This window comes from Panthera uncia (assembly GCF_023721935.1).
Source record: "Panthera uncia isolate 11264 chromosome A1 unlocalized genomic scaffold, Puncia_PCG_1.0 HiC_scaffold_17, whole genome shotgun sequence".
Taxonomy (NCBI): domain Eukaryota; kingdom Metazoa; phylum Chordata; class Mammalia; order Carnivora; family Felidae; genus Panthera; species Panthera uncia.
Genome location: NW_026057577.1, coordinates 91,917,224 through 91,941,662, shown reverse-complemented (window position 1 = coordinate 91,941,662; position 24,439 = coordinate 91,917,224). Strand labels below are relative to the sequence as shown.

The window sequence follows — 24,439 nt, the reverse complement described above, 5'->3', positions numbered from 1 at the left end:
TTAAACTGGTATACTAATTAGGAACCAATAAGCAAATTACATATCAAAAAAGTTTATATTGGGGTGCCTGGGCGGCTCAGTCAGTTAAGCGTCTGACTTCGACTCAGGTCACAATCTCACAGTTGGTGGGTTCAAGCGCTGTGTCGATCTCTGTGCTGACAGCTCAGAGCCTGGAGCCTGCTTCGGATTCTGTGTGTCTGTCTCTCTCTGCCCCTCCCCCCCTTCTCTCTCTCCCTCTCTCTCTCAAAAATAAAAAAAAAATTCAAAAAGTTTATATTAATCATACCAAAATGCACATATCGTTAATAAACTGGAATTCTGGTTTTATACATCAGTCTTGCATAGCTGGTTAATGTGCCCTGACCTGGAATAAGGAGTTGCTTTGAGCCTGTGACCAGATCAAATTTCTAAGGGGTTTAAACAAATGACCAGACCTAGGATTAAGGTAAGTTCTAAAAATGCACTGGTGGTTATTTAAATGTAAATTTAAATTAAATAAAATTTAAAATTCAGGTCCTCAGTTACAGAGCCACATTTCAAAATAACCACATGTGATTAGCGACTACCATACTGAACAGCACAGGCAGTGAACATTTTCGTTATCACAGAAAGTTCTACCGGACAGACTATTCTGGAAGATAACCTCCAATAAACCCTACCATGAGTCATCCTGGGAAACAGCCTGACAGTACTGGATGGCTACCACAGAACTGAGATCTAGACTGTTTTCTATACCAAAGGTAAGAGGTAGATATTCAACAACAATTTTCCTTTTCCTCTGCACTGATTTCAGTTTTAGCCCTCAGGATTTCCACCCCTCTTTTTATCACAGGAGGACACTAGTACTACAGGCGGTATAGCACAGATGTTAGAAGCACATTCTCTGAAGCCAGACTCCCTGAATTCATACCTCATCTTTGTCTTTTACTAGACGTGTAATCTTGGACACATTATTTAATTATTCTATCCTTCAGTTTCCTCATCAGTAAAGAAACAATGGCACCTACCTCCCTGGGTTACTATAAACATACAAAGTTTATACACATAAAGTGCTTATAGGGGTGCTGGGTGGCTCAGTCGGTTAAGAGTCTGACTTCGACTCAGGCCATAATTTCACGGTCTGCGAGTTCGAGCCCCGCGTCAGGCTCTGTACTGACAGCTCAGAGCCTGGAGCCTGTTTCAGATTCTGTGTCTCCCTCTCTCTCTGCCCCTCCCCTGCTCGCTCGCTCACTCGCTCTCTCTAAAAAATAAAAACATTAAAAAACAAATGAAGTGCTTATAATTGTGCTCAATACAGAGTAAGTGTCCAGTACGTGTTAACTGCTAGTATTTTTACTGTTCCCACCACACCACCCTCATAGCTCTTCAGATGACAAGCGTGTAAAATGCTCACTTAGGAGAAACATTAGCAAATATAAAGGAATTAAACTAAAACAAGGATCACAATGCAAGAGTATCCATCTATGATAAAAAGATATTCTTTTTTAAGATTAAAAGAAATGGATTCTGTAGGGAATATTAGATACCCAAAAAAGGCACGTTTTTAAGAGAGTTACCCAACAATGTCTTATTTGTAAGGCTGACAAACTACAGGTCAAAAGAAGTCCATGTAATAAGCTACTGAGCTATTTAAATAACCAGTAAAAACTAAAGAGGAACTAAGAAGATACAGGTTCGAGTTCACTAGACCAAATGATACTTCCCTGTATAAACCATGTTTTGACATTTAAAGGCACTGCCTCTCTCATACTCCCTAAGTTACCTGTACGTTCGCTTGGCGAACTGACCGAAGATCTTCTAATTTCTTCATCAAGCAGAAAAAGCACCAGATATAATTAAAATGCCACACCAAACAATGACCAGTCAGGTATTTTCTGAGTGGAAACCCATCATAGAAAACCACACCTTGCTCTTGCAGATGGGCAATTTGAAAATCCAGAAGTTGAAGTACAAATTTCAGCAAATGTAGTCACATGGAAAGAGCCAGAACTTTGGAAGCATAAAGACTCAAGCCTAAAGCCTGGCTTTGCCATTTACTAGCTCTATGACCCTGGGCAACTTGAACTTAATGCTTATGAGCTTCATCTCACTATCTGTAAAATGTAAGGTAAAAGCATGTGCCAACTGAATCAGAAATGTGTGTAAAGAGCCTCCGACAGTGCCTGGTACGCAGCAGATGCTCAAGAAACAGGTGCTACAGGTAGTAAATCTTCCTGAGAAGACCCTCCAAGAGTCCTAAGAATGAAACACCACTGCTTTACATAGTAACTACAAAAACTATTCTGACCAGGCATCAGGTATAAATCATGAGAGAATACCTCGAAATTACCATTTGTTTTCCGTATTTTATAAGCTATTCCCCAAATTTCCCTTGTTTTCCGTATTCCCTGTTAGATTATAACTATAAACCATCTGGGCCTACAATGAAAATAACTGCCCTTCTCACACTAAAACCAAGCGTCCACCAGCAATTCTGCCACATGCACCTTCACTAATCCACCCCAGACACGAACACTGTATCTAAACATCTAACATCCTTCCTGTCTCTACCAATGGAAAAAAGTAGAGAAATTCTGTTTTTTAAGTTTCTTTCAGTGAGTTGAGGTCCATACAACAAAACAATACAGGGTAATTGCTTACCTGGAAAATATTTTGTACTTCAGATCCACCAATCCAGAATGAATGGGGGTATTCCCTTTCAGACTAGTCTGAGAAAAGACAGCAGTCAAGCAGCTTCCAAGATTCTTTCCGTTTACTGTATCCAGCTTTCTTCAATAAAATCCCAAACATGCACTTCGGTAACTGTTGAAAGACAGAAAGCAATCCGTACACCCACCATGGCACCAGCGGCAAAGGACAGCCACCAAGAAATGGAAGGAAGGGTCATCGGAGTGGTGGATCTGAGGCACAGAAAAGTCACAACCCCTGAGTCAGCTATTTGGTATAAAAGTTCTGTAGCAGCATTCTTCACCTCTGTGCCGACAAAAGGATAAGAAATTCTACATGGTAGAGAAGGAAACATTCCCTAATATTAATTTTTACTCATGATAAATACGCGATTTCCAATGAGAGCAGCTAAAAACTTACTCCGTTATCCACATAAATTGTCCCAGACCATTCAGCTACGATGAACTTCCTTACCCATTTTCTAAGACAGCTCCTCCAGCATTACAAAAAAATTAATGATATAGGAAGGCTCAAATACCTCCCAAAAAAGATATTTAGGCACCTAACAAGAAATCTTTTGGTTTGCTACCTATAAGACATCAAATCTACACATTACCCAAATCTTCAAACCTCACCTGAAATACATGACATTTTAAAAACACATGGCATAATTTTAAGAGTGAACTTCTGACTCAATAAAGACCAACCCTCTACAATGACCAGTCATTGGGTAAACTAAGGAAAATAATTTAAAAAACACTAATAAACAATTTACTAAATAACACCTTTAAATATATAAGCCGAGTCAACATTGTATCAACATTCTTTTACTACCATACCAACTTCTCCATCAGACTGCAAATATACAAACAAATTATAAGGGAGAGAAAAAAAGCCATTCTACAGAATAACATAGATAAAAATTTTAAAAATCAGTCAAAAGACTGTTAGTTACATATAAATTTTCTACTTCCTTAAAAACCTACAGCCAAAATGTTCCTGCAGTAATTATAATACCTACCTTTAGGGTTACTAATGGGTCAGGACCTTTACATTTCTTACTCATATTTAATTCTCAAAAAAAAAAAAAAAAAAAAAAGAGAAGAAATAACTTGCCCAAAGTCCCACATCTACTAATTGGTAGAGACCATCCCCTTTCCACAGAGCACTGTGGCCTGCCAAGTCTAAGGATCAGAAAGGCCATGATTCCTGGGGCAGAAGAAACCAAGCTTTACTCTCAAAGGTCCGGAGTTAACGTCAGAATAGAGAAGTACAAAAATACAGAAGAGTAAATATTTCAGCCTAGCCAAACTAAAACACAACTGAACCAGTTAAGCCATCCTGAAAGGGCGAACGCTCCATATTTTACCACTTAAAAAAGCATTTAACAAAGGCATGCAATTTTGAGGCTCACAATATTTATAATAAAACACATAATGTTGCCAAGTAAGTCTTTGTGTTTAGCAGCAAAGACTGTCTGTGACAAAGAATCTCAAATCCAACTGAAACCAAGAAATTTTAAAATTCCAAGATTTGTCAATAAATAGTCCATAGGCAATCACTGAAGATGTTCTGATTTATCACATTGTAAGCAAAGCAACGGGAGTGACTGAAATACAAGTCTATGATTAGCCTCACCATAACGTAGCAATCTTAGGAAAGTATCCTAATACCCACAACTTAAAAGAGATCACTTATGTAAAATCTCAAGCAAAGAATGAGTGCTCAAGCTTCTCCCGTTAAGTGATATTAGAATAAGCCTAAGAATAAACTGAAAACCCTATTTTGATAGAAGCAGCGAGTTAGCTAGTAGCTAACTGCTAAAAAAAAATATACTCTGCTTTTCAAAGTGTAACTCGGTGCTATAACCAAAATGCTGAGCAATGATAGCAAAACACAACCACAATCTGACTAATGGACTCATTTCTGAACCTCCTGAGTCAACAAGCTTTTTCCTGTATTACTGTGTTAATTTTCTGGTCTTCCCTTCAAATAAATATTTACTGAATGCCTAATTCGTGGCGGCCCTAATGCTAGAGATACAAAGATTAATAGAAGCCAGACCAAAAGTGTAAAGACTGAGTTCTTCCTGTTCTCTGTCCCTTTCTCTTTGAGTCTCCCAAGCAATCATTTCACAGAACCAAAATGTATTTTATTATTAGTTCCCAAAACTGGTTAAGGGTTCTCAATTTAACTCTTAAAAAAAAAATAAAAATTAAAAATGACTCAAGTTCCTTTTTCTCAACAGTAGAGCTCTCACTTAAATTTTCTTCTGTGAATCAGAGACAAGCTATTAGAATGGCTTCCCATATTCATTACACTTATTAATCAATCTCTCTACTCACAGACTTTTTTTTCCCTTCATTTTACAAGTTAATGTCCCACTGTTTCTACTTCACAGCTTTCCATTCTGTGAAGTTCTTCATTGTTGACTAACCCTGAGAGGGAATTTCCTAAAAATGCTTCCTGCTGACATCACAGAACTCTGCAATCTTTGAATTTTGTTAAAACAATAATAAGCTCCAGGTTAGAAATACCCTACTGGACTGTCAGGTCCTCCTGGTTCGTGTCTCATTTGCCTACAAAGACAAACTTCCTGTTAGGCAATTGTGATCAGCAGAAACTTAACTGAAGCTAACAAGCACATTCTTGACCAACAGGTTTTTTCCCCCTTTGTCAACTAATTCAATGAACAACAATACAACTCAGGAGGAAATCTTGTATAATACTGACTGCTTATTCTGTTAAAGGTCAAAATCATCAGCTTTGCTTAAACCAGAATAAGAACTCAAAAATCCTCATTTCCTCATCAAAATTAAACTGATCAAACGTAAATCACAATGCTCAATGTTAATAGGAACGAATCACCAGTCTCTTTCTACCAGGATACCTAAAGCAGGGTCGGGTGGGTTCTCTCTGTAGTTCGAGTACAGGCCATTAAGTCTAACTGACAGTTCTTAATAATTGTAACACTCCTTCCACTTCCCAAATTTCTAAAATAATACTGATTCTGTACGATTTCATGATTTCTTCTAAAGAGATACCTCATGAAACATATAATTAAAGCAACTCAATGTCAGGCCTCTGTAAAACTTCACAAATAAATACATGCACAACTAAGGGAGGAAAATAAAACTTTCTTCCCACCATCTGCCTTAACTGTGCTTTACAAAACCCGGTCCCTGTACTGGTGGAAGTTAGCACGGCAAGCAGTTGCTGAGATAAGCTTCCGCAAGGTCCTTTCACACACATTTCTCCCATCATCCTCCCAACAACTCAGAGCAAAACCTACATTTTCTTGTTTTTACCGATAATGAAATCATAGCACAGAAAGGTTAACTTTCTTAAGGTCACACAGCCAGCAGGTGACAAAGCTAGGATAAAACTTGGGTGCTTCCCTCTAAAGTCCATGCCCTTGCTGATAAATCACGCTTCCTCAGAATTTACTGTTTGGCAAGTTCACATCAACACGTATAAAAGGAATTGGGTTTCCTCAATACTTTGTTATCAACCACTCTCTGGGATGTATGTAAATCTATCTGTTGGGTGTAAAAGTCTGTAAATAATGGTTTTATAGGATGTCTGTATAAACAGTAAACAATGGTCTATAGATGTGTGTGTGCCACACACCACTCTCCTCTTCTGCCTTACCAGTCTTATTCCTCTATTCATCTACGCCTTTGTCTTAAAAGTTATCAAAAGGAAACCTTAAAAAGATTTCACAGCATGGAAAAAGAAATACCTCACATTAATTTCAATCAATGTACCTATTACACACCCAAGTCCTAAGCATTGTGAAGGATTCAAAAGACAATACAGCCTCTGGAAGGGAAATTTAGACATAATCACAAGCTTTTACGATATACAGGAGGGTATGATTAAGTCCCATATGAGTTAGGAATACATTAAGAGAATTACTGATACAGGTGAGAATTACCAGACAGACAGACAGCAATAATGCATATAAACAACAGGAAAATTCAACTCAACGTTTACTGAACGTGTACTGTAAGAAGGCACTGCGAGGAGTTTATCATTTAATAGGAGACACAAACAGGAAACTCTGATACAAGCCTGGAAAATGCTACGTGCCACAAGATAAACACAAAGTGCCAGAATTCATCCATTTCATTTAACAGTGAACATCGGGTAGGCAATGCTATAAAAACAAAATAGTATCTGCCACCATAACGTAAACTGACATCAAAAGAGGTGGCACCTAAATTGTGTTTTGAGGAGACAGGACTTTTCTCAGTACAGGCGGAAGAGAGAATTGCTGAGATCTGATTGAAGCCAGTTTGGCCAGAGAGCCAACTATTAGGTCCCGCCGGTAACTATCGGTAGCCTTCAATGCATGGGGGGAAAAACAGAAAAAAAAATAATAATAATAATAATGTGAGCAGAATCTGAAGAACCCTGGTCTACCGTCTGGCTGAAATATAGAATAAGTGAGGAATAATGTGGGAAGAAAAGCTAGAAGGGAATCTGTAACTGAAATTACTAGGACTTGAAATGCTTTCTTTCCCTTAAAGTGAAATACCACCAGGTGGAACCCAGGAACCTGAGAGTACAAAATTCAGAGGATCATAGAATCAAACAGAGGATATATAGTTGACCCTTGAACAACATGGGAGATTAGGGGCACTGACCCGCATGTAACAGAAAATCCACATATAACTTTTGACTTATAGTAAACTTAACTACTAATAACCTTCTTTTGACTGGAAGCCTTACCAAGAAAATAAACAGGTGGTTCACACATACTTTGTATTTCATATGAATCACCAATTGTATTCTTACATAAAGTAAGCTAAAGAAGATAGTAAGACAATCATTAAAAGAGAAAATACATTTACAGTACTGTAAAAAACAAAAAATTATTATAAATGGACCTGCACAGTTCAAACCCACGTCGTTCAAGGGTCAAGTGGCCTTAAGTGCTGTTCTGTGAACCCATGTAATGGCCTAGTGACCTTCCTATGCCAGCTCTCTGTTTTCAGGTTAGAACAGTCAGGAGCCAGGAGTACCAAGATGTGCGCACAGGATCATATTTGTCCTTGTCACTTCTGAAGGGGCAGCTAACTTGCTCAAAAATCAGGAGCAAAAATTGATATATTTGAGCCACAGTGTCTTGAGGCAGGTAAATGAGTCTATAAGTAGGTATACGTATGTGGTTTATTCCATTCGGACCCTACTTAATTAAACCTTTGTCTATTTAATCGGCATTTGGTAAATCAACACATGGTTAGAGGTAAATGAGGGTAAGTGATAGTGACAAACTAAGATCCAATTTCTTAAAGCAGTCACTAAAAAACAATCCCATTTACTCCACTTAGAGAACCAATGACAGGAAGGGGGGGGACAAACCAAAAAGAAAAAAAGAAAAATTTCCCATAACTTTACTTAGTTTCTTTCATCTCCTTAGCCTTGTAGCCTGCCTATACTTCAACAGCTCTAAAAAATAGCATTGATATCTTACCTTCTTAGGTCCAATGTATTTTACTACATTCAACAAGTAATATAGCCACTTAGAGACAACACAAAAAGAAAATGAGTCACTTAAGGTCACTTACCAAAGAGGGGGACCATCCAACAGCTAATAAGAGTATAATTTGTGCTTGGGGGTGATGGGTGGGCACACGCTCACACCCATAGAGAAAGCAAGGGTTACCTTTCCTAAAACTTTAACATCAGCTTCTGCTATCTTCTAATAGAGAAAACTTACCATCTTTCTCTTCCAATCAGCAGCTCTGTGAGCGCTTTCTAGCAATGAGTGCCTGAACATCAACTCCAACTCCTAACTCAAGCATTAAAAAACATCATGTGATACATAATGCAGTTTTCATTCTTTCCAGTGATATCCACCGCACTAGACATAGACATACTTCCAACTGGATTATTACTTCTCTACCTCATTAATAATAAAACTCATATTACCAAAGTCAGAAACAAAGTCCCACAAACTAAGTTAAGTACTATAGTCCAATATAAGGCCATGAAAGTCATTTGGTGGTTAAATTATTTACCATCAGCAATTATAAATTCAGTCGTCTCAATCAAGAGTTTATAGTCTATATTAAAGACTGAACCCTATGAGGTAGGTCACTTGGAGAAGCATTCTTTGTGGACCCAGCCTTAGGCAGAGATAGGAGTCACAAAGGGAGGTTATATTTTGGAGATTTAATTATTGGGCTATCACCAGCTTTATTTCCTAGCGAACTAAAAAGAAAAACAAAAACACAAGGGAAAAAAGAAAAAGAATCAAAATCAAAAGAAGTGGAAGGATGAAGATTAAGAAACTGGAGATACCCCAAAAGTCTGTTTCCTGTCTTTAATATAGCACTCTCTGGAATATCAAATGAAAGTTATCCTGTTAACCATTAAGTACCAAACTGGTACAGGCAGCACAATCACAAATATTTGAGTATTGAAGCTGACTCATAAAAATCTAAAAATATTTCATGCTTTAGGCTCTTAACATACCATCAGTTTAACCCATTCCTTTCTTTCAATCATGTTATTTTAGAACCAACGTAAAAAGTATTTTTAACCTAGTTCTGGAAACTGTAATTAAAATGCAGCGAATACAGAGAGCCACATGCAATTAGATTTTAAGGCATTATCATTCCTACATCCAATCCTGGATTTACTAAATCAGTTGTTAAATACCTGCACTATCCACTACGCTAAAATAAATACATACATGTTTATGAAAAGGGTTGCCTAAGAGTCTTAACTGGTATCCCTTTGAGAGAATATCAAAATCCGTATATGAAAAGCCATTTCAAAATTGCTCTCTTTGTTAAATTTTCTGAGAATTCCAGTATATAGCGTCCTTGAAAGGCTGAAATACCTTTTCAGATCACAGACAAGTACAATCATGTATAATCAAAACTTTAAGTTATGAGCATGGGGAACCAACAAATTTAGGGCAGAGTTTTTTGTTTTTTGTTTTTTACCATACACTCAAAAATACTAAATGAATTATGCAGTATTTCTTCTAAGTCTTTTGAAAATAAAGACATTTTAGTCATTTTTTACATGAATGAAAATGGAAGGAGCACAGAACAGCCAATTTCAAAGAGGCACCAAGTTACAATTTTTCAATATGAAGTACTCCTCCAGTTTAAGTGCTTGTATTGTACGTCCATAAGAATACGGATGTACTATACGTGGAATCCCAATGAAGATATTTACCAAAATAACCCACTACAAAATTTTCAGAATACAAAGGCTTGACTACGATAGTTTGATAAATTATACTGAAAAAGGAAAAATTACTTACTACATGAAAATCAAAGAAAAACTCACAAGTGACAACATCCTTGAAAAAGCAAGCACACGTGTGCACACGAGCCCAAAGCAGGAACAACCAAAGCTTTTTTTTTTTTCCTTCTAGCTTTAAAGAATACTGGAGAGGTCTAGTTCTGTGAATTATGCAAAGGACAGCAAATATTAAGTTGTGTATTTACGCTACTGTACTTCCATTTTTAAAACATGCAGCTCAACTCCCCAGATACCATCATCCACAGAAACCATGCAGCTATCCAACAGACTTTCAGTGTCACCATTTATTATTTATAGCATTAAATGGGGGAAGTGGCTCTGATGTCACCGACCCTACCCAGTGGAATCACTGACTCAATAAACATTTTCACACTGGAGAAAATCTGGCTAGGAAAACATTGTGCTGGGTTAAGTAGATTCTTTCATCTTCCCTCTTCAACCCTGGGGTTGAGGTGGTTACTGTGTTAGGAGAGATACAAAGAAACTGTCAAGGTTTCCACAGGAAAGAAACCCTGAAGACTTCCTCCTCCCAATTCTCCAAAGCCCAGTTTGATTCCCCCAATGTTCAAATTGGCAGGTAATAGCTGCCATGTTTCTTTTCTTCCACCAATCCATCCACCAAGCAGCAAATTCTTCGCTTCTGGTAACCACTCTCTCACAGTCCTGTCTCCAAAAACCCCTTCTGGCTCCAAGTCCTAAGGCGGAAAGCGGTTGGGGTGTCTGTAGGGCCAGGGAGTCCGGCATGGCTACCAATGGCTAGTAACAGAAGAGTGATCGCTTCCCCAGGGGCCTAGGATTCTCTCTCTCTCTTTTTTTTTTTTTTTTTTTTTTAATAAGAAAGAACTGGCGGCAGTGATGAGGACAACCCTACCCCGCTCCTCCCCAATTTTCCCAAAGCAGCGCTGAAAAACATGAAGTTACAGTTTCCCTTTCCTGGGAGATGGAATCCGGAGTACCTGGGGCCTTGCTATGCAAACATCCCTCATCGCGGAGTAGGAAACCCTTTGTCCGAGAAGCCGGACACCACAGGGGCCCGGGAAAGAGGCCCCTTATACGTCACATCTACAAACCCCACAGCTCCCACCTCCACCCCTGTAGGGCCTATCCCGGCATCCACACAGCCCTACGCTGGGGAGAGGGTGCTGAGACCCCTACTAGGACGCGGAGACCGAGGCCCTGACCCATCTCCTCCTAACCCCCCTCCCACCACCATCTCACTCGGCCTGAGTGGGGCTAGCAAGAGCGGTGCAGGCCTGGGCCGGAGAAATAGAGAAAAAAAATCCCCTTCTAAGAGAAGGAGAATGAGATGTTAGACCGAGTGTGCGCTAAGGCCACAGCAGAAGCGAGCGAGGGTCCTTCGAGAGACGGGCCCGGATATAGGACAGAGGAAGGAATGAGAACCGAGAAGCATGGAGGGGGCCGGGCCAGGTCCGGCCTGAGATCTCGAGGGATCTGGAGGAACCGCGCCGGCCCCGAGGCCAGGGAAGGCGGGGGGCCCAGGTCGGGGCCGCGGCGGCGGGGAAGGGCCGGAGCCGGCCTCGCGCCGGACGCTGAGGTGGGCAGGCCCGCCCGGGGCCGGTCGGACGGAAGAACGGTCCAGCGGGCCGCACTCACCATGAGCTCGATGGTCTTGTCCTCAATCACCGAGTCGGGCTCCATGGCGGCCCCGGCGGCCCCGCCTCGCTCTCCCCGCGCAGCAGCGAACGGCCCGGGCGGAGGAGGCGACGGCGGAGGCGGCAGAGGCGGAGGCGGCTATCGTACCCACTCTAGCTGCCAGCCCGCCCGGGCCGCCGGCAGCTCCGCCCTCCCCCTCGGCGAACGCAGTACGCCGACCGAGGACTACAGCTCCCAGCAGGCGCCGGGGAGCCCGCAGAGCGTTGTGGGAACGAGAAGCCAACACCAGGCTAATCTCTCTTGGCACCCCGAAGCTGAATTCTGAGCCGCAAGTAGCACTGGACTTTGAAAGTGGCACGTGCAAACCTAAAGAATGAAGGGCTCCTTCAAAACAGGGCCTCAGGAGCGCCACAACTACATGTCCCAGAAAGCCCTCGCGCGGATTCTCCTTCCGGCTAGTTTCTCCTGACTTCCTGGCAGCCCCAGGCGCTTCGGACCGGGACGGAAACTCCGAGGTAACTCTTCACTCGTCAGAAATTTTGCGTGTGGACCGATTTCCGCACATGCGCACTCGACGCCGCAGTGTCCACAAGACGCCTAGGTAGCGGGGAGGCTGGTGAGCGAGCCGCTGGTGATAGGGACAGATGTTGGAGACAGGTGGGTTCTAGGTGCGTTAAGAAGCCCTGGCGCCCAGGTGTGGGAGGGTGCCAGCCAGCGAAAGAAGCTCAGGCAAGGGAGGAGGCTCTGAGAGTATGGGCATCCCAGGAGTGAGAGGTTTGGAAATTTAATTGGGGAAAGTGGGTTTATGGAGATGAACAATTGGTGCTGTCTGTACGCACCACGAACTGGGAAGAGCAGAGAAATGAAAGGGAACCTGTGCATATTGGGCCCCTCTTTGTCATTCGTTCAGAAAGTACTTATTTTTTAAACTTCCAGCCTCTGCCGGGTACCAGTCTAGGCACTGGAAATCAGCTCCGAACGTTACAGAGAAGGATTCGGTTATCATGGAGTTTAATTCTAGTGGTGGGAAAACAGACATTAACCAAAAGAGTGGGCGCTAAGAAGGACCACAGCTGGAGACCTGGAGACTCCTAGTGAATTCTGCCTTCATCTCTGTGTGAACTTTGTCAGGTCTGTCAGTGGTCACTAACCAAAGACCACTAGGGACACGCTGATTGAACAAGTTGGGCTAATTACTGGTTGCAATGAAGGAGAATACCCACCATGAAAAATCTTAAGTAAGAGTTGTTAGGTGATTTGGGAGAGGGTGTAAGGAAGTGGGGCTTTACTCTGGATCAGATGCTGTCAGGAAATGGGGGTAATTCTATGATGGGGCATCTCAGTTGTTCCTAGAACACGGGAACACTAGATTGAGGTTGCAGCTGTAATTGGTAAAGAAGCAGAAACCCCTCATTAGCCAAGATGACGGATGTTTGGTCATTTTTTGTGGTTTGGACAATGTTCGTGTTTTATCTGCTTTCAAATGTAACTAAGGAGCGGTCTTGTCTTTGTCTTGATCTATCCATGGTCAGAGAATGGCCTCATCTGATGTTTACATTCTGCCAAACTATGTTCAACAGGAGAGCACAAGGTCTACCTAAGAGGGCTAGCTATCATCTAGTAGCATTACAACTAAATATCAGAAGCTGCTTTTCTCTTTCTCTAGTGTTTTGCATTCTCTGTACCTGTAAAGTGAGGGGGCTTGATGACCTAGAAATCTTCCTATTTCTAAGGATCAAGTTATTACAGTAATTTGTATGCATGCAGGGCACAGTGTAAGTTCCACACTGGTAGAGTTTGAAGTTTCACAGTCCTTTGGTGCTTTCCACCAAAGGAATTAAAAGCAGTAGGAAAAGAGAGCACAGAATTGGAAAGTTACTGCCACTAACTTGCTGTCTGAATTTAACTAGAACCCGTCCCCTGTCTAGGCATTGGGACATTCATTAGTAAAACAGGAGTTAGGATAAATGACCTCTGTTTCACTTACCTTTTTGTATCATAATAAACCACGCCCAAGACTTAGTAACTTTAAAAACGGTGGTTTATTTTTACAATTCTGTGGGTCAACTGGACTCAGCTGGGCCCACATGGTATAAGCTGAGGTTACTCATAGAGACTGCAATCAGCTGGGAGCTCATCAAAATAGCTTCTCATCCTCTCAGGCATGTCTTCTCCACCTGGTGTCTTATCATTCAAATTTCTGCATGGTGACTGGCTTCCAAGAAGATGAGCCCCAGTGAGCAAATGATTATCAAGCTTTTGGTTGCACCACGCTTGCTAATGTCCCGTTGGCCAAAGCGAGTCATAGAGCCAAACCCAGAGTGAATGTGGAAAGGGATTATGCAAGCCTGTTCACAAGCAATCATGGTTCACTGGGACTACCAGTGTACCACCCAACCAAGACCTCTGAGTTCCCAGTATTTGCCACAGGACCTGGCACATAGGGTGAGGGTAGGAGTCACAAGCTGTATTCCCCAATATGTATGTTTATCCTACACCATATTTATCGTTTTAAAATTTGACATTTTCACAAAGTCTGAATTTCCATCTTATCTTGAAATATTAGAGAATCTGACTATATTGGATATACATGGCAACAATATGCAATGGTTAAGTAGCAACTAACTTCTTTATAGGAAGCATGTGCTCTATAGATTTCCACTGTCACCATTGCCCCCTGTTGTCTTCTGTCTGCAGGCTCCGCTCATTTAAATTGCACGCCTAACCCATAGAGATATTTGAGTTTGCAGCCCTTGGCGTTAGAACTATAATGGAGATAACTCAAGGTTTCTATCTTTTTATTAAAACCATATTCTACTGTAAGAGGAAAAAAATACTATTGGGTCAAATTCCAGGAGCTCAAGGAATTTAAAAAGTCTTATATTGATAGAAGCCTTACCCCAGCTATACGAGAGACAAGCTGAGCCAAGGCTTATCACTTTAGTCAAACAAGAACTCAGGTTCTCAGGTATTTTTATTGCTTCAGGCTTGAAGCCAGCTGGTGATTACATTTGGTCATCAATAAAGGCAGAAGGCCTTGAGGCATATTTCAGTTTTTCAGATAGCTCTGCTTTGGGGTTTACAAGACCTGCTAACAACAAAGTGGTCAGGTCCACAATCCCTTAACCAAAACCCTAAGGTCTGAAACATATTCAGAATTCAAAATTGTTTAGATTGTACAAAGATAGTATGGTACACGTGCGGTATATGTAATATAATACACACAGTGGGGTCTAGGACAGCACTTCATAATAAAATACGTTAATTTTGTGCAGCAGAACTTATGTGAACCTGTTATCAATTAATAGCCTCTCAGTTCCAACTTCTTTTACATACTTTGAAACACAGGAGTGGGCCCCTCTGAATGTTTCCCCTCTCCTCTGCCTGCTGGCACAACGTTCCTAGAAGAACACAAGCAGATGGAGGATCTTCTCTTCCTAATTCCAATATACTTTATTTTCCTTCTTGCTTTTGTGGTATACAGCAGCAAATGGTTTGCAGAACCATATCCAAACCAGCCCCCCAACACATATACACGGGTGGCTGGGACATTCATAGGGTGGCTTCCCAGTGAACTCAGTGACAGCCTCAGTGGGCAGTTTCCTGCTCGCCAGCCCTAACCTGGAGCACTTCAGCAAATGTCACCATCCAATGGGTCATAATTAACCGTCTCGCCAGTAAGGTCTGAATCTCAGCCTAGCTGTGAGGGTGGAAGGCTCCTCCAAGTTTCTTCCTCAGGTACTCTGCATCAGCCCTAAAGGTAATGGTTGCTCCTTATGACTGCTGTTTCTCTATTTAGAGTTGTCTTTGCCCCTTAGTACTTGATGCCCTGTTCCTAGTTACTAGTTTTTTCTGCTTTTTGTTTCTTTTGTTTTTTAGATTCCACGTATAAGTGAAATCATCTGGTACTTGGTTTTTTTCTCTGACTTCTTTCACTTAGCACAATACCCTCTAGGTCCATCCATGCTGTCCCAAATGGCAAGATCTCACTCTTTTTTTGTGGCTGAATAATATCCCACTGTGTATGCATACCACGTCTTCTTTTAACATTCCTCAATCAATGGACTTGTAGGTTGCTTCCATATTTTGGCTTTGTAAATGCTACAGTAACATTGGGGTGCGTGTATCTTTTCAGGTTAGTATTTTCATTTTCCTTGGGTAAATGCCCAATAGTGGAGTACTAGATCATATGATATTTCTATTTTTAATTTTTTGAGGAACCTTAATACCGTTTTCCACACTGGCTGCACCAATTTACATTCCCATTAACAGTGAACAAGGGTTCCTTTTTCTCCACATACTCAGCAACACTTGTCATTTCTTCTTTTTGATACTAGTCATTCTGACAGGTGTTAAGATGAGATCTCATTGTGATGCTCCGTAGCTCAGGGGTTAGAGCCCTGGTCTGGTATATTTTGGATGTTAACCCCTTATTGGATACATCATTCACAAATATCTTCTATTCAGTAGGTTACCTTTTCATTTCGTTTTGATATACAAAAGCTTTTTATTTTAGTGTAGTCCTAATATTTCATTTTTACTTTTGTTTCATTTGCCCGAGGGGGCATATCTAGACAAACGTTGTTAAGGCTGATGTCAAAGAAACTACTGCCTATATTTTCTTCTAGAAGTTTTATGGCTTCGGGTCTCACATCTAGGTCTTTAATCCATTTTGAGTTTATTTTTGTGTATGGTGTAAGAAAATGGTCCAGTTTCATTCTTTTGCATTTTTGAGAGAGAGAGGGAGAGCGCATGAGCAGGAGAGAGGAAGAGAGAGAGAGAGGGAGACAGAGAATTCCAAACTGTGCTGTTAGCACAGAGCCTGACACAGGGCTTAAACTTACAAACTAGGAGATCATGACCTGAGCAGAAATCAGGAGTCAGACATTTAACCTACTGAGCCACCCAGGTACCTCAATAATGTTTATTTTAAGCTGCTACATTTTGAGTTAATTTGTTACACAGCAATAGATAACTAATAGAGATGCAAAAGAGAGAGGGTATGCATGCTAATTCAAAGTATTGGACTCCCGTGAGTTCTCTTTTAATCAAGGCACCATAAACCCTTGGGAGGGTTTTATGTCTTTCCCTTTCTTATGAATACCTTTGAAGACCAAGAGTGGCATTTTAAAATGGTATATTTTCACCTGTGATGGGTTTTTTTGATTCAGATACATTACTATAGAGAGGGATGCTGCACTGAAATTTTTTTAAGTTTATTATTTTTTTTTATTAAGTAAACTCTATGCCCAACATGGGGCTCAAACTCACAACCCCAAGATCAGAGTCACATGCTCCACCAACTGAGCGAATCACATGCCCTTCCCTTTTTCAAATATTTTTATTTATTTTTATTTTTTTATTTTTTTTTTAAGTAATCTCTTCATCCAGTGTGAGGCTCAAACTCATGATCCCAAGATGAAGAGTCACATGCTCTACCGACTGAGTGCCATGCACCCTGCACTGAAATTTTGACTTAACTCATTTGCAACTAAAGTCAAAGAATGCAGTTCTTTTTGTTTGTTTGTTTGTTTAATCTGAAGAGGTTTTTTTAAGTTTATTTATTGAGTGAGTGAGTGAGAGAGAGAGAGAGAGAGAGAGAGAAAGCATGCATGGGGGAGAGGCAGAGAGAAGGGGAGAGAATCCCAAGCAGACCCTGTGATGTAGGCACAGAGTATAGCCTGGGGCTCAATCCCACAAACCAGGAGACTGAAACCAAGAGTTGGAAGTTGAACCTACTGAGACACTCAGGTGGCCCAAAGAATGCAGTTCTCTTAAGAGAAAATCTTGTGAAATTCTAGGAAAGAGAACAGCAGTAAGAAGTAGTAAAGATAGCAGCCACCGGGCCGCCTGGGTGGCTCAGTTAAGCGTCTGACTTCGGCTCAGGTCATGATCTCACAGTTTGTGGTTCGAGCCCTGCGTCTGGCTCTGTGCTAACAGCTCAGAGCCTGGAGCCTGTTTCAGATTCTGTGTCTCCCTCTCTCTCTGCCCCTCTCCCACTCACACTCTGTCTGTCTCTCAAAAATAAGTAAACATTAAAAAAAATTTTTTGAAGATAGCAGCAGCCTGTTTATCCATATGACTAGGCTCCATGCCTTATCCATCTATCTATAGAATTAAAAACAAGGTAGTTATCATAAACATACATATTAGCACATTTATTTGAACTGAAAAACAAAGCTAGACTTTATCTGACAGTCTTTTTGGCTGACTGGTTTGGTAGTGTAGACTGGCTTTGTCAATAATAGATTTTAGATGAGTTATATCTTTAGTTTCACAATTTTTAGGAAAATACATTTAAAGCACGTAAATAGAAACATTTCACCAATTATTGACAGACATGTATGGAAATTAATATTTGTGCTTTCCCAACCCTTTTTAAACTCATCAGGTTATATAAGATACCTTCAAGTGAAAGAGTAAAGAAAGGTTGTATTAGAATAGAATAGACGATGCCACAGTAGCAAATTATCCCTCTGTATCAGTCCAGTCAGTCAGAGAAGCAGAATCACTCAGTGTGTTAAGGGATTTTTTTTTTTACAAGGAGTTGACCTTATATAATTGTTAAATCTAATTAAGCAGTCTCTGTAAGCCCATTGTCTTCACATTCAACACTGGATCTAAAGTCCATGGGGCAGGCAGTCAGGAAGGGAAGGAGGATATAAAATGGGGGAGAGCAAGCCTAAGCCAAACTGGAGCCCCATGAGGATAGACTGAAGCCTGTAAGTTCTTATTTCCTCTGACCTTGGTGGTGTAGCTGTCCTGCAGAGGCTGGAGCCCTTCGTCACATAGCTGACCGCACAATTGTGACCCCAGACTCAGAGAATCTAAAGAAGGCTGTAAGGGAACATGGAGTGACAGTGGACCCAGACACTCTTCACACCAAGGACGTAAGCGAGCAGACCAATGACAATGTGTATGGGCTACAAAATTACTTCAGTTTCACTTCTACTCTTCAAATCCCCCACAGGAACTACCTTGTGGCCCATGCTAATCAGAAACACAGTGGGACAAAATTCAGGGAAATGTCACTCAGCCTCACCAAGCAGACACCTTACTAAGTTTCCACACCCTGGGAACATAATGCCTTAACACACATTTTTTGTTCATTCACAGTCCAAAGAGGTCAGCTAGCCTTCTATCTTACAGTTACACCATCTAGAATTCATGGTCTCCCATATTGTTGGGAGAGAGAGGACAGAGGAGAGGGTCACCAGCTGTAACTGCCTTATCTCAGAAGCACATCATTCTTGCTCACTGTTCATTGGTCAGCACCTAATCATATGGCCCTAAGAAGCTGCAAGAGAGGCTAAACAATGTACTCTCCCTGCACACCTAGAAAAAAGGAAATAAAGTAGATGGTGAGTACATAAGACTGTCTCTGCTATGCAGGTATAATTAATAATTATTTTGTAAATCTTGATAAAGACTTTTAGGTATGCTTTCCAGAAATTGAGACGGTGAATTTCTCTAGTGACTGTATAAAAAATGCTTTTACTAAGATGATTTCCAAAACTTTGCACTCAACAAAATTGATGGTTGAATTAAATTTTAATGATAATTTAAAATTTTGTGGGGTCCTCGGGTGGCTCAGTTAAGCATCTGACTTTGGCTCAAGTGGTGATCTCGCAGTTCTTGAGTCTGAGCCCCACATTGTGCTCGCTGCCATCAGCATAGAGCCCACTTTGGATCCTCAGATCCTCTGTCCTCCTCTCTTTGTCCCTCCCCGACTCATACTCTCTTTCTCTCAAAAATAAAAACAAAAATAATGATTGTGCTGACTGGTCACTATGTAATATTTGACACAATAACTTTGAAGGAATCCAAAGAAGTTGCATAACATTGCTATAAGACAATTTTCATTTTTACATAAACAAGCCTCTTAAATACTAACATCTATAAAAATTTGACCTAAGAATAAATTTGAGTAGTACCTGGCTGGTTCAGTAGGTTAAGCATCTGACTTTTGATTTCAGTTCAGGTCATCATCTCATGAATCATGAGATCATGCCCTGCGTTGGGCTCCATAGTAACAGCCCAGAGCCTGCTTGGGATTCTCTCTCCCCCTCTCTCTCTGCCCCTCCCTGCTCACACACTGTCTCTCTCTCAAAGTAAATAAAAATAAACTAAAAAATAAACAAACAAAAATTTGATGCTGAATCCTCTCATTCTAGCAGTGAGTAATATTCATGCATGGATATGCAAACTATTTAAATTATTGGTTGATTTAAAGAAGTAGTTCTAATAAAATTATGTTTAATTGTTGTTTATCAAAATGTTAATGTACTGTTTGACCACTTGCATTTAATAACAATTACAATGATTATTTTTTAAGTTTGTTTATTTAGAGAGAGAGTGCGCGCATGTGCGAGCACAAGCAGGAAGGGGCAGAGAGAGAGGTAGAGAGAGAATCCCAAGCAGGCTCCACACCAGCAGTGCAGAGCCCGATGTGGGGCTCACTCTCACGAGTCATGAGATCATGACCTGAGCCAAAACCAAGAGTCAGGGACTTAACTGACTCAGCCACCCAGGTGACCCTGCAATGATAATATAAATGCAGAAAGCTTTTTTTTTTTTTTTTTTTTTAACCAACATTCCAAGCCTGTAATCACCAAAAATGAAAACTATAACATACAGAAGAGACATAGGATAAGGTGAGCATTAAGACTTTCAAGCATAAAACTTGGGGGCCGGGGGGTGGGGGAGGGGAATGGAATGGAGATAAGAATTCAAGGAACAAAAAAAAAAAGGATATAAAATTTCCAACTATTGAAAAACAGCTTGTTCATGTATATTTTAAAAGGATTATGGTATGAAATTACTATATATTTAAATTTCACTGAGAAGAGTAACAGAACAGCTTTGTTTTTAAATGTCAATAGTTACAATACACTGAAAACCATATTCTTCTCGACTCTTTAAATTTATGCTGAAAAAATTTAGATATTTTAAGAAATGAGTAATTCTATAATGTTTCAAACTTTACAAGAGGAAAAAAAAGTCAACGATGCTCTAGATCATTTTGGTGAATGCAGAAAGGGTCTTGGCTTCCTGAGTGCCAGACTCAAGTCTAGGATCTTGAACAAGACTATACATGTGCCAAGAAGTCTTTGATGTAGATGTGAGAGAGTTGGATTTAGAAAATATTTCCCCTCAATAATAGCCACGGACATACCGGTTAAAACCAGGCAGGCAGTCTGTGTGTCCCACTCCTCACTCCTGAGTAGCAACATGGCAGGCACGTAGCACGGAAGGCTCTTCCCAGTGTAACTCCAATACACCCTTCCAAATTCATTTCTCACTATGCTTTCCTCCACTTCCTGTTCTGGCTCCTCATTTTTCCCAGAACAGGCCATCAACCCTCATAACTTCATGTCTTCATGTTTGCAGGTCCCTCTTTCTGGCAGTTCTCCCATCTTGGAGAGGATGAGGTGGGTGCTTGCAAGCAGAGTCCAAAATGAGGGACAATGAGAGGTAGGGCAGTGCATTATTCAGCAATTTAGTGTGAACTTTTTTTGCCAGAGCCTACCCCAGGCCCTTCTATAGGCCCTGAGCAACTTGGAGGGTTCCAAGGATTAAGAAATTTATCCCAAGGAGTATCCTAAGTTCTGAGGAAACCAGCTGGCAGAGAACAGGTAAAGAGGAATGAAGTTATGTAGGGATTTCCTAATGAACCAGATTCTAGCTGCTAGAACACAGAAGTTGTAAGACTGAGGTTTCCAGCATTAATCCCAATGAGTTTTTTGCTTGTGTATTCAGGTGCGTCTCCTGTTGATGGTCTTATTCTCTTCCCTCCCACCTGAATGGGAGTGTTGTATGCCTGCTTCTCCCTTTTTTTTTTTTTTTTCTCTTTGCTGGAGGAGCTTTGTAACCAGTAGCGGCTCAGAATTACCAAACTTGAAGGAAAGTGTATGCACAAGGAGCCTTATCTATGTAACAAGATGTGAAAATGGGACACTTTCAGTCTGGAGTTTCAGCTGTGGCCTCAAACCTGAAAATAATAGGTGCCATTTTAATGCAGAGTCTTAGATGAAGTTTGGAAGGCCTATGAAGGAGGTTGTCCAAAAACCAGTTCTGCCAGCTTAATCAGCCCATCCCCCTACTTTGAGGGTGTACTGGAGAGATTTGGAGACTGATCAGCTAAGACAGAAGAGCATTTATAGAATTCTTCCCTCCTAGTACTGCCCAAGTGCACCGCAGGGGGCCTTCAGGGGCCACTCAGATACAGAAGTGTGTCCCCTAGAGTTCGGAAACATGGGCACTGGGTCCTCATTCTTGTCTGCAAAAGTGAATATGTGGGCAGTCCAAAGGCTGAGTGGCAGCCCTCTTTTCACAGAGAGAAAATACCCGTTTCTGGAAAGGCCTTCACTTCCAAAATTCTGAGGGACAAACATGCATGCTTGTGGGGACGAGCCAGGGATTCCACAAAAAAGATTGTCTTAAGACGGTTGCTGACTGGAGTGCCTGGGTGGCTCAGTCAGTTAAGCGCCTTGACTCCTGATTTCGGCTCAGGTCATGATCTCACAGTTCATGATTTCGAGCCCCATATTGGGCTCTGTGCTGACAGCACAGAGCCTGCTTGAGATTCTCTGTCTGTCTGTCTGTCTCTCTCTCTCTCTCTCTCTCTCTCTGCCCCTTCCCCGCTCACTCTCTATCTCTCAAAATAAAAATAAACTTTAAAAAAAAAGAAAAAAGAAATGGATGCTGACCAAGAGAGCCATCTGGAGGGGGAAGGTGATTCCTACAGTTGTACCCTATGAGGGGTGCAATATAAGAAGGAAGAGATTAAGAGGGGAGGAAGTTTTGGGGCAGCTAGCCAGAGGAGGTAACTCTTATCTGGGAATAACAGGAACCCCAAAAAGTGCCCCTTGAGAAAAGATACCAGCCTTTGACATGAAATATTTAGGAGATACAGGTGCCAGATTGTAACTGGGCAAGTCAAGGTGTTTTCTCCCTTGCCTCAGGTTAGGCTCCCCAGGATAGTCCTCAAGAAGTATCCTGAGATGATACTGGACAAGGGCTTTATGAAGAAGTACTCGCAGGAGGACACCTGGGTGGCTCAGTTGGTTAAGCATCCAACTTTGGCTCAGGTCATGATCTCGGGGTTCATGAGTTTGAGCCCCATGCCAGGCTCTAGGCTGACAGCTCAGAGCCTGGAGCCTGTTTCGGATTCTGTGTTTCCCTCTCTCCCTACCCCTCCCCAGCTTGTTCTCTGTCTCTTTCTCACAAAAAAATAAAAAACAATTAAAAAATTTAAAAAAAAAAAAAGTACTTCGGGAGAAACCTGTTACGGAATGGGGAACCAAGAAAGGGAAGGTGCACTCTGAGGCAGAGTTCAGTAAAGTAGGGTTTGGGCCTCAGGCTGATCCTGCATGATGCTCCGGGATATAAGTGACTCCCCAGGGTTGGTCCTAACTTGAGCCTGAGCTTTCCTAATCCTGGATCAGTCAGTCAGCTTCCAGGCACTTCTGGCTCTCTATGCTTTGGGCAAAGCAGCAGCAATAGGAGGGCCATCCTTGAAAAACAGTACATTTGATCCTTGAGCAATTTGGCGGTTAGGAGTGCCAACCCCTGTGCACTTGAAAATCCACATATAACTTTAGACTCCCCGAAAACTTAACTTACAGCCTACTATTGACTAGAAGCCTTACCAAAAACATAAACAGTCAATAGTATTTTGCATATTATACATATTATATGCTATATTCTTAAAATACAGTAAGCTAGAGAAAAGATAACGTTAGGAAAATCATAAGGAAGAGAAAATACATTTATAGTACTATGCTGTTTCAGAAAAAAAACCTGCATATAATTTAAGTGGATCCATGTAGTTTGAACCCATGCTTTTCTGTACATGTTCTAGGTGCCCATCACCCTTGACGGTAACACTTCTGCTGTTCTAGGTGGCTTGCCTTTAAAGGTGTCCTAGATCTTCATCCCTGAGGGGTCTGAGGCCATGGATACTTTTATCAAGCTGGGAGTGCTGTCATTGACTATTCAATGGGGCAGGGGCATTGGGGGATGCCTTTGTGGCAGGGGATGGGGGGCTTTCACTGACCTGGTAACACAAGGGCTCACTGAGCTAGTGCCACAAAGGGAGCATGCATGGTCTGCAGTTCCCAGCCTCACTCCTAGGGGAGTTGTACAAAGTCCTGTTCTAGCTCTTCATCATAATGGTGTATTGCATGGCGTCTTCTGTTTCCATTTCTGTCTTATTTGCCTTCTGTAGTCTCAGTGTATCAATATTAGCTTCCCGTGGCTTTCACAACAAATTGCCACAAACTTGATGGCTTTGAACAACAGAAATTTATGCTTTCACAGTTGCAGAGGCCAGAAGTCTGAAATTAAGGTATGGGCAGGACCATACTCCCTCAAAGTCTCTAAAAAAGATTCCTTCCTTTCCTCGTCTTTTCTTTTTCTTCCATGTTTTAATTATGGTAAAATATGCATAACTTAAATTTATCATTTGACACATTTTTAAGTGTACAGGTCAGTGGCATCAAGTGCATCCATGTTGTTGTGCAGCTGTCACCACTGTCCATCTCTGAACTTCGTAACGTTTTCCAGACTACATACCCATTAAACAATAGCCCCCCATTCCACCTCCCCCCAGACTCCAGCAACTACCATTCTACTTTCTAGCCTCATGAATTTGACTACTCAAGGTGCCTCATGAAATGGAATCATCTAGTATTTGTTCTTTTGCAACTGGCTCATTCCACTTAGCATAGTATCTGTAAGGTTCACCTATGTCATAACATGTGTTAGAAATCCTCCTTTTTTAAGGCCAAGTAATATTCTATTGTGTGTATATGCCACATTTTGTTTATCTATATGCCTCTACTGATTGACACTTGGGCTGCTTCCACTG

The 24,439-nt window shown here is 41.3% G+C and overlaps 1 protein-coding gene and 1 long non-coding RNA gene across 17 annotated transcripts in view; one reads left to right on the top strand and one right to left on the bottom strand.

The window, feature by feature from the left end:
• Window positions 1-11,951, bottom strand: part of FBXW11 (F-box and WD repeat domain containing 11) — a 120,481-nt gene extending 108,530 nt beyond the window's left edge. For 6 of the 14 annotated variants that reach the window (XR_007461588.1, XR_007461589.1, XM_049648671.1 and 3 more), the window contains exon 1: window positions 11,569-11,951. Coding sequence is in view for 5 of the 14 variants with exons in the window: in XM_049648671.1 (XP_049504628.1) it covers window positions 11,569-11,613 (45 nt within the window). In the remaining 9 variants the exon portion in view is untranslated. The other 8 variants (XM_049648673.1, XM_049648680.1, XM_049648677.1 and 5 more) reach the window with 7 other exon arrangements.
• Window positions 11,952-11,993: 42 nt separating this feature from the next.
• Window positions 11,994-24,439, top strand: part of LOC125935004 (uncharacterized) — a 59,416-nt gene continuing 46,970 nt past the window's right edge. The window contains exon 1 of one of the 3 annotated variants that reach the window (XR_007461593.1): window positions 11,994-12,083. This is a non-coding gene — a long non-coding RNA (uncharacterized LOC125935004). Of the gene's footprint in view, window positions 12,226-24,439 lie in introns of all 3 variants that reach the window. The other 2 variants (XR_007461592.1, XR_007461591.1) reach the window with 2 other exon arrangements.